This window comes from Nicotiana tomentosiformis, chromosome 4 (genome assembly GCF_000390325.3).
Source record: "Nicotiana tomentosiformis chromosome 4, ASM39032v3, whole genome shotgun sequence".
Taxonomy (NCBI): Eukaryota; Viridiplantae; Streptophyta; class Magnoliopsida; order Solanales; family Solanaceae; genus Nicotiana; species Nicotiana tomentosiformis.
Genome location: NC_090815.1, coordinates 1339348 through 1354277, shown reverse-complemented (window position 1 = coordinate 1354277; position 14930 = coordinate 1339348). Strand labels below are relative to the sequence as shown.

The following is a 14930-nucleotide window of genomic DNA, read 5'->3' as shown; positions in this document are numbered from 1 at the left end:
TTGTTTTTGGGTTGCTCTTATCCACTTGAATGTGGATTTTTTTCCATATATATAATAGAGTAAATCAATGAAAGAAAAAAATCTATATATCACACGATAGGTTGCAGTGTCTTTGATGGGGCCCAAAAAAAAAGAAGCAATGTGTCAGTATTCAGTGTTGAGAAAAAGAAACATACTATAGTATATCATGTCATTTATATAAATTATAAAGAGGAATAACTCGAACAGAAACTCAAAATAAGTCAAACCGATTAAGTGTATCTATATTTGGAAGTATAAATAGCAAATCTCTACGTCGGTGTGGCACCCTGTCTGTAATTATACAGCTCCAGATAAGTACTGTCTAAATTGAAGTTTCAACTTGCATTAAAATATTTAATCTATCATTATCTGCATGATATATAATTATTTTGCGAGCTTGGACTTAGGGACTCATATTTTTGTCCTTCGTTTCGAGTACCCAAAGTTCACTTGTTATTACTCAAAAAGAAAAGAAAACAGTTCTGGATTAGTTGCGTAGGGCACTTAATTTGACCCAATTCGAGCCATGGGAAGAACCTCACGAGTCACGATTGTCTCAAATCATTTAGAATGGCTTTTGAGAGTGTTAGGATATATACTATTAACCATGAGTTTGGTTTAGATATAGTATTTATTATGAAATAATTATTTATTCAGTTTTAATAAAGTTTTAAATAAATCATATATTAGTCTGTGTCCTTTGCTTATATAGTAGATGATTTAGTGTATAGAGTTTAGCTTATACACGGAAGATTAAATCATCGGTTCTTATAAGTATAAAGTTTGAGTTCATAATCTAATGATGGAATTGGACAAATTATCATGGATGATTGTAGCACAAGATTAAATATAATTTATCTTGATTATGGGAATGGTTTAATTCCAACTTCTTGTGTTAGTACATTTTGTATGTATTGAACGTACCAAGTAGGGATAAGTATTTTATACTGATTTAATAAAATAAACTCTCTAGCCATTAAATGTACTTATACTCTTAATCTTGATATAATTATTATTAGCTGTGTATATTATTATTGTTTTGATTTATTAAAAGACGAGATTCTTTCGTGGGTCAATATGCCTAGTAAATTGGATAATAATGTACATTGGCGAAGTAATAGTTAGTTGATGGAATCCATGTCTAGATTTAGAGATTGATGATACACCTTTATGAAAGCTTATAAGTTTTCATGTGTAAACCCAGCCGGTGAATTTTATATCCGACACATGAAATAAGTTAAGCAAAAGTCTAAAGGAAATAATCAATAAATTAAATCGTCAGTAATTTAATTTAATTGATTAGTATCTGAATCTTAACATGGGGAGTTAAATAAGATTTAATGGATGAATTTCGAATTTGAATAAAGAGTGCAATTACGAATTTTCAGTGGAATAATTCGTAATTAATTATGGTGGATATTAATTTCGAAAATTAGAAATTAATTCCATAATTGGAAGCCTTGTTAATTAAATTTTGTAGTCTCTGTTGTGCCTAAATAATAGAAAATAAATGAATCCTTTTTCTGGTGGAAAGGAAAACCTAACAGGTTTTGAAAAAGGGTTTTAACCCTTAAAACTTGTGCTATAAATACATAAGGTTTTCCACCTAGAGGGGGTAATACATGGTGGCCGAATTTCAGCCCCTTTTTTCTTGAAATTTCGCCCACACGAAATTGCTATTTTCAGATATTATTTGGGTAACACAGTAGAAGACCGTGGAACGTTCGAGGATCATGATTGTGCGGATGGTGGAGATTCCATTGAGAAGTTATGGAACTGAAGGCTCACGTGTAGAAGAGATATGTTCACGCTTCAAGAGGTAACATGAGAAACCCCGCATATACTAGCTGTCTAGATTACATATGATTTTGATATTGGGATTGCTTCCACTGCTTATATTAATCCATCAGAGGGGACACTTATTGCTTCTGGTGGCTACAATAAAACTGAGGGAGATGAAGCTATAGCTGAAAGTTATGCAGAATTGGTCTCATTTGGACGTTTGTTTTTGGCGAATCCTTACTTACCGAAGCGTTTTGAAGTGAATGCGCCATTGAACAAGCGTGATAGGAGCAGTTTCTATAGGACTGAAACTTAATTTATGTGATGTATAAGAAGTTGAATGTACTTTCTATTTTGGTAAAATAAGTGATGAGGATTGTACCAGCTACTTGGATGTAGAGAGTATGTGATATATATATATATATATATATATATATATATATATATATATATGATATTTTTGTATGATAATCGAAGTAATGTGTGGTCATCATGTTCTCATGAATTTATAAAATAGAGTCCGACCACAACGACCGACTCTATTTTGTATTTTGTATGATAATCGAAGTAATGTGTGGTAATCATGTTCTCATGAATTTATAAAATAGAGTCCGACCACAACGACCGAATTGATTATGGTATATATATATATGATGCTTTCCTACTTAGAGCTGTTAATACGAGCTGGCTCGGTCCAGCCTAGCCCATCTCACGCGCGCTTTGGCATTTGACGGGTTGAGCTGGGCCGATCCATTATTTCGATGGGCCTTTAAATTGTTAGCCCAACCTAGCCCTATGTGAGCCACGGGCCCCCACGGGCAGGCCCATCATTTTAAATGTTTTAAAAAAATTTAAGTTTAACCTAAAATGCTATATATATATATATATATATATATATATATACACACACACACACACACACACACACACAAGTCTAAAAACATATTTGTTGGATAGAAAGTTTCTGCAATACTTAATATCTTTTGACATTGTTCTAATAGATTACCATAAAACACACACAAAAAAAAGGACAATATTTCATTCATTAAAAGTCAATACTGAAAACAAGCTACTCAAAAATATTTGGCATAAAGGTCTCCTGTCCATTTAAACTTGCACTCGATTGCCAACCCGGTAAATAAACTTACAATTTTTTCATTTGAACACCTCAACTTGACGAAATGAATATTGATACACACATCCAACCGAGCGTGCATATCAATTAAATATGTCATATGATACACTATTTATTATTTGACGTGTGTTATTTGTGGGTCTTATTTTTTAAATTAATTTATTACTTTTTTTCTCCACTCAAACACCTCCCCCAACCACCCAACCACCCAACCAGAAAAAGAATATATTGCCGGAAAAGCCTCCGCCAAACCTCAAATCCAAGAAAATAGTCGGCTTCCTTCATCCATTTTTCTACCTTTCTTCTTAATTTTGTTAAATTCAATTAGGGATAGAAGTTTTGACCGCTAGAAAATCCCATGGTTTCCACCTCCAGTTCGTCGGCGATCAACCGTATAACCATATCTCTTTTCCAAAAAGTCCCAAATCATAAGTAAAACAACACGCCTTGAGATCGAATCTGGCCGAAAACTCCAAGGTACTCTCTCTCTCTCTCTCTCCCCCCCCCCCCCCCCCGAGTTCAAAACTGATAACCTTTCATTACTCAAACCACCCACTATATTTGAGAAAGAATAAGAAAATGAGATGCGAAAGATTTGAAAGAGAACGAGAAGAACTGGATAAAAAAAAGGGTGGATTGGCGGGAGATAATCGGGGAGGGGTTGCCGGTGAAGAGAAGAAAGAGAGGACAGGCGAGTACTGACGGGCAACGTGTCATTTTTTCCTTCTTTTTCATTTTGTAATTTTTTTCTTCTGATTTTAGTATTTATTTTAAATCCGATTATTGTATTCACACACATTTTCTGCTTGATTGGCACGCATTTTGTTCACATTACCTATGTCACTACCATATAAGTATAGTCAACGGTCAAAGTGGTTTATTAGTATTTATTTCATCAAGTTGAGGTGTTTAAATGAAAAAATTATAAGTTTGTTTACCAGCTTGGCAATCGGGTGCAATTTTAAGTAGCCATGAGGCCTTTTTGCCAAAATATTTTCATGGTGCTCATGACATATCTAGCACCAATAATTCATCTTCATTAAAAATATTTGAATCCTTGTGTGAAACCAAGATGTCTTAACATCTTCATTTTCATTTAAATCTATAATTATATGCAATGTTAATTAGTTAAACATTAAGAAATAACTAAAATTTTAAGAACAAAAGGCTAAATACATCGACAAACTCTTAAAGTTGTCAACACTTTTCACTTAGATACTTTATCCTAACTCTGTTCCATTTGAATACTTTAACCATGCTTTTAATGTATCATTTATATACAAAATTCGTAAGCATCTAAACACAAAAGATGCGTGTAATTCACATAGCACAATAATGAATAAGACAAGGACATGTGAATTTAACTTAATCAAATTAAATTAAAAAAATGACAACCCCACCCGACCGTTGTCATTTTCCCCAACGATTCCTCCTCGCCGGAAAAATCAATTTCCGGCCATCGCTTTTCCAACTCTTTCTTCTTCTCTAGAAATTTAGTTTCTTTTTATTCCTTTTCTTCATTCTTCCTTTCTAGGTTAAAATTACTGAGAGTTTTGGAACCAAAATGACTAGAGAACGAATTTCTGGTGAAGAAAATCAGCTATTTGTGCAAATCAGTTGTTGTAACAGCAGAAGCAGAAAAAGAAAGAGCATAATAGCCCCTTTTTACAAAGATAAAGAAGTGCTACTGAGATGGTTCAATATTTTTCTTTTATTGTTCTTCTTTTCTCAAAGCATTGTTGGTTTTAATAATGGAGAAATCATGGACATGGCAGAGAGGGGCGACCATCTTTTACTGAAAATCCTTGAGGCTCAGATCTGTGTAAAATGGGGCAAAGAGAAGAAGACAACGCCATGGCCGCTACCGCCGATCACCGCCTATCGGCATCGAATCTTCACGCAAAACGCCGCCCATCACAACATAAGAGGAACCAAAAATACCTTCTTCTTAATAACCAATCAAACAAAAACAACCTTTGAGCATTCAAAAATTTTCTTGTTAATTTGCTGCAATATGAACAAATTTTTGGGTGTTAGTTTGTTTATCTAGTGAACCAAACAAGTTAAGCACATACTCGACATTGCCTCGCCGGAATAAATTGGTGCCTACAAAATTCACTTGCGCCCCATTTTGTCTCACCGCAAAGCTTTCAGATGTGAAGGCTTTTTGGAAGATCTAAAAATATAAAATAAATATTCACCGAAAAATTATTTCGGCTAAAATATTCATTTGCCGGTAAGAAATATTAAAGGTTTGTTTTTCGGATTATTTTCACGCGCTTGAAAAATGTGAGACACTTTGTCATGTCTGCATATTATGTCTGAATGACACAGTGAAAGTCTGATTAAAGTGTTTAAATAGAACATACTTAAAATAAAGTGTCAAAGTGAAAAGTGCGAACAACTTTAAGGGTTTGTCGATGTACTTGGCCGAACAAAAAATATTTAAATTCACATAAAAAATATTTCAGTTAGAGATTGGACTACGTTTCTTGTTATTTTAAGTTCCCTATATTTTTAATTTTTTAATATTTGTCATTAAATACATTTATTAAGCCAACATGTCTGGCCGACCTAGCCTCGGCCAAGCCTCATGGGTTACGAGCTTATTTGGGTCGGGCTTAAAAGCCTTATTTTAAAATGGGCTCCAAAAATCTTAGCCCAACCCTATTAAATCATATGCTGAGTTGGGTCGGCCCAAAAGGCCAAACCCATATTGACGAAAAATTCAAAAATAGCTAGATTTACAAGTGATAATTGAAAAGTAGCCACACTTTCAAAAGTAATCGAAATTTAGCTACTTTTCATGTAAAGATAAATCTGAATGAAAACACCGTTCAAATCCAGACATTCCAGCATAATATACTAGAGTTTGAATTTTTTACATGTGAACTTCCAACATAATATACTGGAGTTCCAGCATAATTTACTAGTCCAGCATAATATGATGGAAGTTTATACACATGTGCTCCAATCTCTAGTATATTATGCTGGAACTTTCCATGTGTTGGAATTCCAGCATAATATGCTGGAAGTTCATACACAGGCAGGGGCGACTCAATGATATTTGTGGCCTAAAGCCAAACTTCAATAAGGGGCCCTAAGATTTTTGTTGTAGAAGAAAACTCATAATTTTATTTGAAATTTATTTTTCTAGCTTTTTGAGATGCGAAATTATTAATAATTTGTTTATAACCGATTTCTTTTAATAATTCTTTTTATATTGATAATATAGCTAATCCATTTAATCTATCTTGAGACATTGTTGATCTTAAGTAAGATTTTATTAATTTTAATTTTGAAAAACTTTTTTCCGCTGAGGCAACTGTTACAGGAATTATTAACATTATTCTATAAGCAATATAAGTATTTGGAAAAGAATCAGGTCTTTTTATATGATTAAGTATATCGATTAGAGTATCATCTTCTACATGTATTATTTCCCTTAAAACTTTTAATTTAGAAGATAAGTTTAAACCATCAATATCAGAGTGACTATTATGTTTCAAAGAACATTCAAGGTTAAGACAATTTTTCTTTAAGTTCTCATCATCTCTACTATGTATAAGAAGTAATCAACTCTAAAAGATTATTCAAGAGACTTTGTAATTTCATTATCAACATTCTCATTAAATTATTTCTTTCTATATATTACACGTTTATTACGAAATTTAGGTTCTATATTTAACTCATATGCAGTTTCCTTAGCATATGTCATGGCAGTTGCAAATCCTTCTTCTCTATATTTTTTGAAAAAAGAAATCAAACCTCTAAGTTGATCTATGGCTACATCAATATGCATATCTTTTGATTGTAAATGTTTGCTAACTGAATTAGTCATACCCAGTAAAAACTCAAAATTTTCAAGCTCATAAGTTGTTAAACAACTAGCTTCGCTTTTAGTTTTTGGATCCTCACTAACTTCTATAAAGCATTTCTTATTTGTGCAATCTCATTTCTAAATCAATCCATGCACCCATATTAATAATATGCTCTTTTGATGTTTCATGAGTTTTGAGTTTAGCACTTATATTTCTCCAATCATTACTACCATCACTAGCTAATTTACTGCTACAAAAGCTAGAAGTCGTATTAAACAACTTACAACAAAAATAAAATAACTTATCCAAATCTTTAGAGTAAACTAACCATCTTCTTTCATGTCTTTCTCCATTAGCCAATTTTTGAATATAATTTGTGGTAGAAAAATATCTAAAGAATTTATCCTTTGGAAAATCTATGTTAGTAATTTTAATTGGCTCCTTTTCTACTAGTAGATATCTCAACTTTGTATCTATACTAGTCAATTGACTAGGATCATATATGTTCCTAGGATTATCCAACTTATTTAGAACTTCTTATTTTTCTTGAGGATATATGTTAGGTTTCACGCCAACTTCTCCTCCTTCCTCTTCTTCTTGAATTTTATTATTGTCTATCTCAATTGTATTAGTGATTTGTTCATCTATCATAAAATCTTCCACATTTTCTGATTTAGAATTTTTACTATTCGCTACAATTTATCAAGTGCTCCTTTTTGGGATTGTATTAGAATTTCAATCCTTTACCTTTTTTTTTTTTTTTTTTTTACGTTTTGAACATCCAGATTCATATTTTCTAGTTGACATATTAAAACTCTAATAAATAACTAAAAAGACAATATATACTTACAAAGAAAATATATCCAAAAAAATTAAAAAGTAGATGCAAATAATAAAATATAGAACAATCAAACCTGATTCAACAAATAGATAATTTGATAAGCTTTTGCTACTTCAAAATTCTTGATGTAACGCCAAAATATTTGAGAACAAATAAAACATAAGGTACTTGTGTTCTGCTCTTTTATTTTGTGATAGTGACTTAATGAGATTGGAATGTAGAGAAAGCCAAAGGAACAATAGAAAAGTAAAAGTTAATAGATTTTTGCATAAAAAGATAAAAAGAAAAGAATGTGGGCCCATTTATAATAATGATGGTACATAAATGAGGCAAGATTGTGGAATGTTCACGGGTAAATAAGGCATGAATCCCAAAAATATATTCCTTTTCCAATTGTTTTCCTTGAAACTAGCATTTTTTCTTTTCTTTTCAAATACTTAATATTGTTAAAAAAAATGGACAAATACATTAAGTGTTTAGAGAATTTTGGGGCCCCTACAAATAAGGGGCCCTAAGCAACGACTTTACTTGCTTGGCCATTAGGCCGGCCCTGTACGCAAGTGCACTAATTTTCAGTATATTATGCTGTAAGTTTTCGTGTTACAACAAAATAATGGTTATTTTTCAATTATCAATCCGAAAACCGGCTAATCCGTGCTACTTTTACCTCTATTCCTCCTCCTTGATCTATTTCTTTTTTTGCTTTTTCTGGCCATGCACCAGCTATCCCCTCACGTATCTGTCTATTCTTGATAATTATCGAGCATTAAATGTACACAAAAGGAAGATACAAGTGGAACACATTTACTAAAATTTACTCAAAATTTAAAGAAACATTAACGGTATGTTGATGAACCGTGCCAACTTGAACCTTGCTAGATGTTGTAACCAGAGTCACTATGAGTTTTACCGAATTACGTCAAAATTTGCAGCCATTTGAGAAGCTTTTTTAACTGTAAAGCTCAAACTAATAATAAGCAGACTAATCACTGCCTAACACCCCAACCCACCACCCCTTACAAAATTCTCTTGTTTTCTTGGTCAATCTGCACAAAATTTCAACATTTTGTGTTATTCTTTGTTTCCATTCATGGGTTGCTCTGCTTCTCGTTCCTATGACTTCGTCACCAAAGATCCACAAAACCCATCAAACTCATTTTCTTCTATACATTCCCCATATTCTTACTCTGATTCTTCTTCAACTCCAGTTTCAAGAACACTGTCCTTACCTACTCCTCTAGTTCACCACCCACCCCTTTGTAAAGGGGACACAAACCACTTAGTCTCACTGATTTCCTCCACCTATGGCTATGGGTCACTTGATCCTCAAGTTCCAGACAACACCACCTGTTTGATGAAATGCCACAATGAGGGTGATCCGCAAGACCTTTTATCTCCTGACTCAGTTATCAACACTTGGGAGCTCATGGAAGGCCTTGATGACTTAGATTTTCGTATGGTTCAGTCCCATGTTGAAGAGTCTTCTTCTCCTAGAAAGTTCAAGGGTAGTAGTAATACTCATGATATGAAGCCACTGTGGAAGCATTTGTCTGAGGAATCATTGTTGGCTAAAATGGATCCTAATGTAGCTTCAAGTTATCGAAAAGCATTGTCTTCGAAACAATTTGAGCATCAAGAATCGAAAATGGTTAGGTCTGTGGATAGGCCTCTGAGCTCATTTTTGCTTAATAGTGATTTCTACTTAAAGGGTACTGAGGATAGGATTGTTCTGTATTATACTAGTTTGAGGGGTATCAGGAAAACTCATGAAGATTGCTGCTCCATGCGGATGATCTTTAAAGAGTATCGGGTATGTATAGACGAAAGAGATATCTCTATGGATTCGTCATATAGGAAAGAGTTACAAGATGTTTTGGAAGGTAAAACAATGAGCTTGCCTCGGGTGTTTGTAAGAGGGAAGTACATTGGTGGTATAGAAGAGATTAAGCAACTTCATGAGACTGGAGAATTGGCTAAGCTTTTGGAAGGGTTTTCAGTTAGGAATGACGGATTCACTTGTGAAAGTTGTGGCGAGGAGAGGTTTGTACCGTGCCCTGGTTGCAATGGAAGCAGGAAATTGTTCGAAAAGGAGGAAGGAAAGTCGAGGAGGTGCCCGCGTTGTAATGAAAATGGATTGATTCGTTGCCCTGGCTGTTACCCTTGAAGCTTCACTCTTTTGTCTGTGGTTTCCGAATTTTGTTATTACTAGTGTATGTATATGGATATGTGTAGGTTCAATTGTAGATTTGTTTGTTTCAAATGTCTATATTATGTATCTCAGGAGCTATCATGTTCATTTTCTCTTTGAACATGGTGCTTGTTTGCTTGCCCTATTTCAAACAAGTCTACTTTGATAGTGTTCTACTTTATTAATCTTTTCTTTTTGTTATCAGAAAAGTAAGCTACAAACTGGAATATTTCTCAGAGTTTGTTGCTTCGATCAACATGAAGTGAAGTTTGCAGTTCAACCAGATGAATTTGTGATTCAACCATTTTCTGTTTCGGTATGTCAGCCTTATCTTTGTTTTATATGCTATATAAAATATGATTCTTGCGGTTGCTGTCAAGAGAGTAAGTTGCTCTGGCTACAACTATGATGCTGTGCAGTGAAATTTTGTTGCAAGTTTGCTATAAGTGATGCTTCATTGGTTTAATACCTTATGCAACATAAAAGTTTCAATATTTTTCCCTTATAGGAAGTACAAGTTCATTGTATATGATGAGTTGCTTTGAAGCTTAACCATATTCTTAGTAGGTGAATGTTGCAGTAAGATATGCACTCTCAAGTCTTTGAAAAAACTACTGGTAGAGAGCGCTTCCCCTTAATGGGCCCTACATGACACGAATTCGGATCAGTCGGGTGCTCCAAAGCAGGTACCGGGCATCGGGGGGAAAAAACCGACCACTTCATTCTCTCTGTTGTAGCAGCTTTTCTGCTTAGTTAGGTTTATTTGTATGTCAGCATGCAGTTTCTTCAATATAAAAAGTTGAAGTTTGTCAGTGGTCAAGATTTTCAACTGGTTTATTGTCGGTGGCTCCTAATCTTCTTGCCTTAGTATGAACTAAGTGGCGAAAGCAAAATGCCAAAATCCATGAGAAATATTTAGTCATGGCCCATTCTTTAATAATGATAAGTATGTTTTTGATGAAATGCTCCAACTTACCATTTTTGGACAAAGACACATTAATTAGAGATACTGAAAGAAGCAAATGGATATTTGCACCAGTGTTTAAAAAAGCGCTCGCTTCATCGCTTTAAGCGAGAAGCGAGGCGAAGCGTGAAAGGCAGCGCTTCAGCTTGCTGAAGCGACCCAGGTCAGTAAAAGCGACCGCTTCTGTGTAAAAACCGAGAAGCGGGGAAAGCGAAGCGAAGAGAAGAAGCGTCCGCTTCTCTGTATTAAAATACCCAACCCTATTTTATTAAAAACAAGTTTTTTGGATTAAACACTGATCTTCAACAACAACGACTAGTATTCTTCAACTTCCAACAGCAGCGACTTCTTCTTCATCTACTTCTGATTTCTGAAAGAATCTCAAATCATCAACTAGGGTTGTTCTTCTTCTTCTTCAACTTCAAGTTCAAGACTTCAACAGGTATGTTCTGAACTTCTGAAACGTCCAAAAAGCAGCGAAATGCTGGCGAATTTTTTCCAGAATTTTACTGCCCAATTTTTCCAGAATTTTACTGCCCAATTTTTCCAGAATTTTACTGCCCAATTTTTTCAGTTATTATCAGAGAATTCCTATGATTTTTTATATCCTTTATAATTTATTCTTAGTTCTTATTGCCTTTCTTATGTGTTATGTAGTTGTTCTTTTAATGGCGCCAAAAGAAGATAGGAAAGATCCGGCTTGGGCTTACTCTGAAAGAGTTTGCGAGACCAACAAGATGGCAATTAGATGTCTTTTTTTTTTGACAAGATTTCAAATGGAGGAATCTATCGTAAAAAAGCACATCTAATCGGCGGTGATCCAAATGTTGCATCTTGTCCTAAAGTTCCGTCGCATGTGAAGGAAGATTTGAAAGCATTCCTTCATAAAAAGAGAGAATTAAAGACTCAACTGATTCATGAACAAGAACTGCTTAATCTTGATGACGATGATGAAACAGAAGAAGGTGATGATGCTTCGTCGCTTCCACCAAAATCACAAAAGCGGGGAAGGATGCAACCAATGTCTTCTAGTTGTGGATCTACTGGCAAGACCAAAGGTCCTATGGATTGTTACTTCTCGCAAAAATCTGGAGATAAGGAAGGAAAAGGTGGTAATCCTCAAATTAATGCTAAAATAATTTTGAGGGATCGTGCAATTACAATGTTTGCGCGGTGGATGTATGATGCAGGTCTTCCTTTTAATTGTGTTAATTATACTGACACTTTTTCTGCTTTTATTGAGGCCGTAGGCCAATATGGTTCAGGAATGAAGCCTCCAACATATCATGAAGTTAGAGGGCCATATCTAAAAAAAGAGGTGGCAGAGGTGAACAAAATCGTGGAGGAGCACAAAGTAGAATGGAACAAGTTTGGTTGTTCCATTATGATCGATAAGTGGACGGCGAGAAATGAAAAAATGATCATCAATATCTTGGTGAATTCTCCTAAGGGAAGCCTGTTTCTCGAGTCCGTTGATGGAAGCGACTCTTCGACTGATTCAACCAAAATGTACTCTTTGTTCAAGAGTACAATAGACTCTATTGGAGCAGAAAATGTTGTTCAAGTTGTCACGGACAACGCCAGTGAAAATGTTAAAGCTGGCGATTTGATGTTTGCTGGGTACCCGCATATTTATTGGACTCCGTGTGCAGCACATTCCATTAATTTGATCTTTGGTGACATTTTCAAGGAAAGACCCTTTAGTTCAATCTTTAATCAGACAATTAGAGTGCATTCCTATATTGTTCAAAGGCCTTTGTTATTGAATATGATGAAGAGATTCACTAAACAAAGAGGCTTGGTGAAACCCGCAAAGACAAGATTTGCTACTGCTTTCTTGACTTTGCATAGGATGTATGAGCAAAAAAGCAATTTGAAGAAGTTGTTTGTTTCAGATGAGTACACTAACAGTGCCTATGGAAGGGAAGCTCGAGGAAGAGAATCTGCAGATATTATACTTTCTCCTTCATTCTGGAACAATGTGGTTCATGCATTGAAGATTGGTGGTCCTTTAGTTAAAGTGCTTCGTTTGGTGGATGGGGAGCGAAGGCCACCAATGGGCTACCTGTACGAAGCAATGGATAGGGCAAATGAGGCTATTCAAGTCTCGTTTAGGGATCAAAGAAAATACAAAAGAGTTTTTGAGATCATAGATAAAAGGTGGGATAGTAAGCTTCATAGCCCTTTGCATGCAGCTGGACTTGTTTTGAACCCGGAACTGTTTTATGACAATGAAGAAAGGATTCTAAGAGATGAACCTTTGTGGAATGGATACTATGAATGTATTGAGAAGTTGATATCTGAAGAATCCGTGCAAGATAAAATAACAGAGCAATTTAGTATTTATAGGAACGCTGAGCAACTTTTTGGAAAAAACATGGCGATTAGACAAAGAAAGACGAAGTCACCAGGTGAGCGAGTGCTTATATGTTGTTTTATAGTTAATAAGTTATTTCTTTATCAATATTATGTTTTGAAAATTTGTTCTACTTTTACAGTTGAATGGTGGAAGCAATATGGCCATTCCACTCCGGATTTACAAAAGTTTTTCATCAAGGTTCTAAGTCTAACATGTAGCTCATCCGGGTGTGAAAGGAATTGGAGCGTGTTTGAACATGTAAGAACTAAGAAGAAAGATTTAGTATATTGAGATAATTAAATTATATCTCAATTGTCCTAAACTTACTAATTACTTATTATTTGCAGATTCATACCAAAAAAAGGAACAAACTAACCTTGAAGCGTCTCAATGATCTAGTATTCATTAAGTACAATAGAACATTGAGGCGTCCTTACAATGCTCGCAATGTAATTGATCCAATTAGTTTGGACAACATCGATGATGCTAATGAATGGCTAACTGGAGTCCCGGAAGATCATGCAGATGAAGAAGTATTTGAGGAAACTTCTAATTTCACTTGGGGTGATGTTGCGGAGGCGCGTGGAATTGGGGAGAGGATTTATGGTTTGAGAGGGAGTACCTCAACTTCAAGTTCACAGAGGAAGGGAAAAGAGGCAGCTACTTTGTCCCTAGTTGATGAAGAAGAAGAAGTTGAAGAAGATGACGAGTAATATAATAATGATAGTGGAATACAAGAATTTGACAATCTTGTAGAAGAATAGGATGCTCATTTTGTGCTTTAATTGATGCTACTATTTAGTTTTTACATTGAAGTACTGAACATTTGCTTACAATTACCTGTGTTGTCTATGCAATATTTTTTTATTTTTTTTTAAAAATTTCGCTTCACTTCAAAAAAGCGAGCGCTTCGCTTCTCGCTTCTCGCTTTAAGCGAAATGGGATTTGTTGCTTTTTCTCGCTTCACGCTCTTCACAACACTGATTTGCACTGTAAGCTCTGGTGGACAAAGTTATATGATATTTGTGTTGGTGGGAGGTAATAAATACCCGATAAAATAGTCGAGTTGGGCGCAAACTAACCTAGATATCACCATCATAAAAAAAGATCAGTTGTCTTGAGCCTCCCATCGGAGGCAAAAAGCAGTAGGTGATTGGTTACTTCTTATCTACTTAAGTGTCGGTGGACAAAGTTACATAATACTTGTGCTGGTGGAAAGTAATAAATACCTGATGAAATAATCGAGTCGGGCGCACACTGATCCAAACATCACCGTCATAAAAAAAAAGATCAGTTGTCTTGGAGCTAAAAAAAGTTTCTTACTATTGCAGGCACTGTTGGTAAGTGATTTGGTTTGCCAGAAAAAATACATTGTCTACCGACATTGTAATTTGCTAAAATCAGTTCAATTAAGACATTCAACAATTTACCTCTTGAAGCCATTGAATGGGCCATAGCATTTATCACCTGTGCTAGTACTCGATTCTACAGATAGATATATTGGTGCATTTGTTTGGCCTGCAAAATTTTAGGGCCAAAAAATAGGAACTCAGGACGATTCCCAGATTTTTATATGCTATAGTCCACGCCATCTGCATGCATCCGGGCAGCCGACCTCAAATCTCCTAAAATTTTGCAGGTCCATAAAACAATGACCTAACAAACAATAGTCATTGCTCTGGCATGGCCGTTTCTCGTTTTGTCATTTTAGGGCAAAAAACAAGAATTCAAGACGATTCCCAGATTTTCATGTGCTATTATCGTCCATGCTATCTGCATGCATCCGGGCGACCGGCTTGAATCGTCTAAAAATTTTCGG

At 35.0% G+C, this 14930-nt stretch overlaps 2 protein-coding genes across 5 annotated transcripts; both read left to right on the top strand.

Annotated features, from left to right (window-relative positions):
- The first annotated feature begins 8400 nt into the window (after window positions 1-8400).
- LOC104108490 (uncharacterized protein At3g28850-like) lies at window positions 8401-10751 on the top strand. Its single transcript, XM_009617542.4, has 2 exons — window positions 8401-9810; window positions 9994-10751. Exon 1 carries the CDS (start codon window positions 8691-8693, stop codon window positions 9762-9764), a length of 1074 nt encoding a protein of 357 aa, XP_009615837.1. The 5' UTR covers window positions 8401-8690; the 3' UTR covers window positions 9765-9810; window positions 9994-10751.
- A 132-nt stretch (window positions 10752-10883) lies between these two features.
- On the top strand, window positions 10884-13947 carry LOC104103738 (uncharacterized). Of its 4 annotated transcripts, none has more exons than XM_070199467.1 (4): window positions 10884-11194; window positions 11410-13163; window positions 13251-13369; window positions 13459-13947. In XM_070199467.1, exons 2-4 carry the CDS (start codon window positions 11501-11503, stop codon window positions 13822-13824), a joined length of 2148 nt encoding a protein of 715 aa, XP_070055568.1. In that variant the 5' UTR covers window positions 10884-11194; window positions 11410-11500; the 3' UTR covers window positions 13825-13947. The 4 variants fall into 4 exon arrangements, with proteins under 4 accessions (XP_070055568.1, XP_070055569.1, XP_009609966.2 ...); XM_070199468.1 differs by having other exon boundaries at window positions 10884-11861; window positions 12003-13163; XM_070199469.1 differs by lacking the exon at window positions 10884-11194 and having other exon boundaries at window positions 11696-11861; window positions 11996-13163.
- Window positions 13948-14930: the final 983 nt, after the last annotated feature.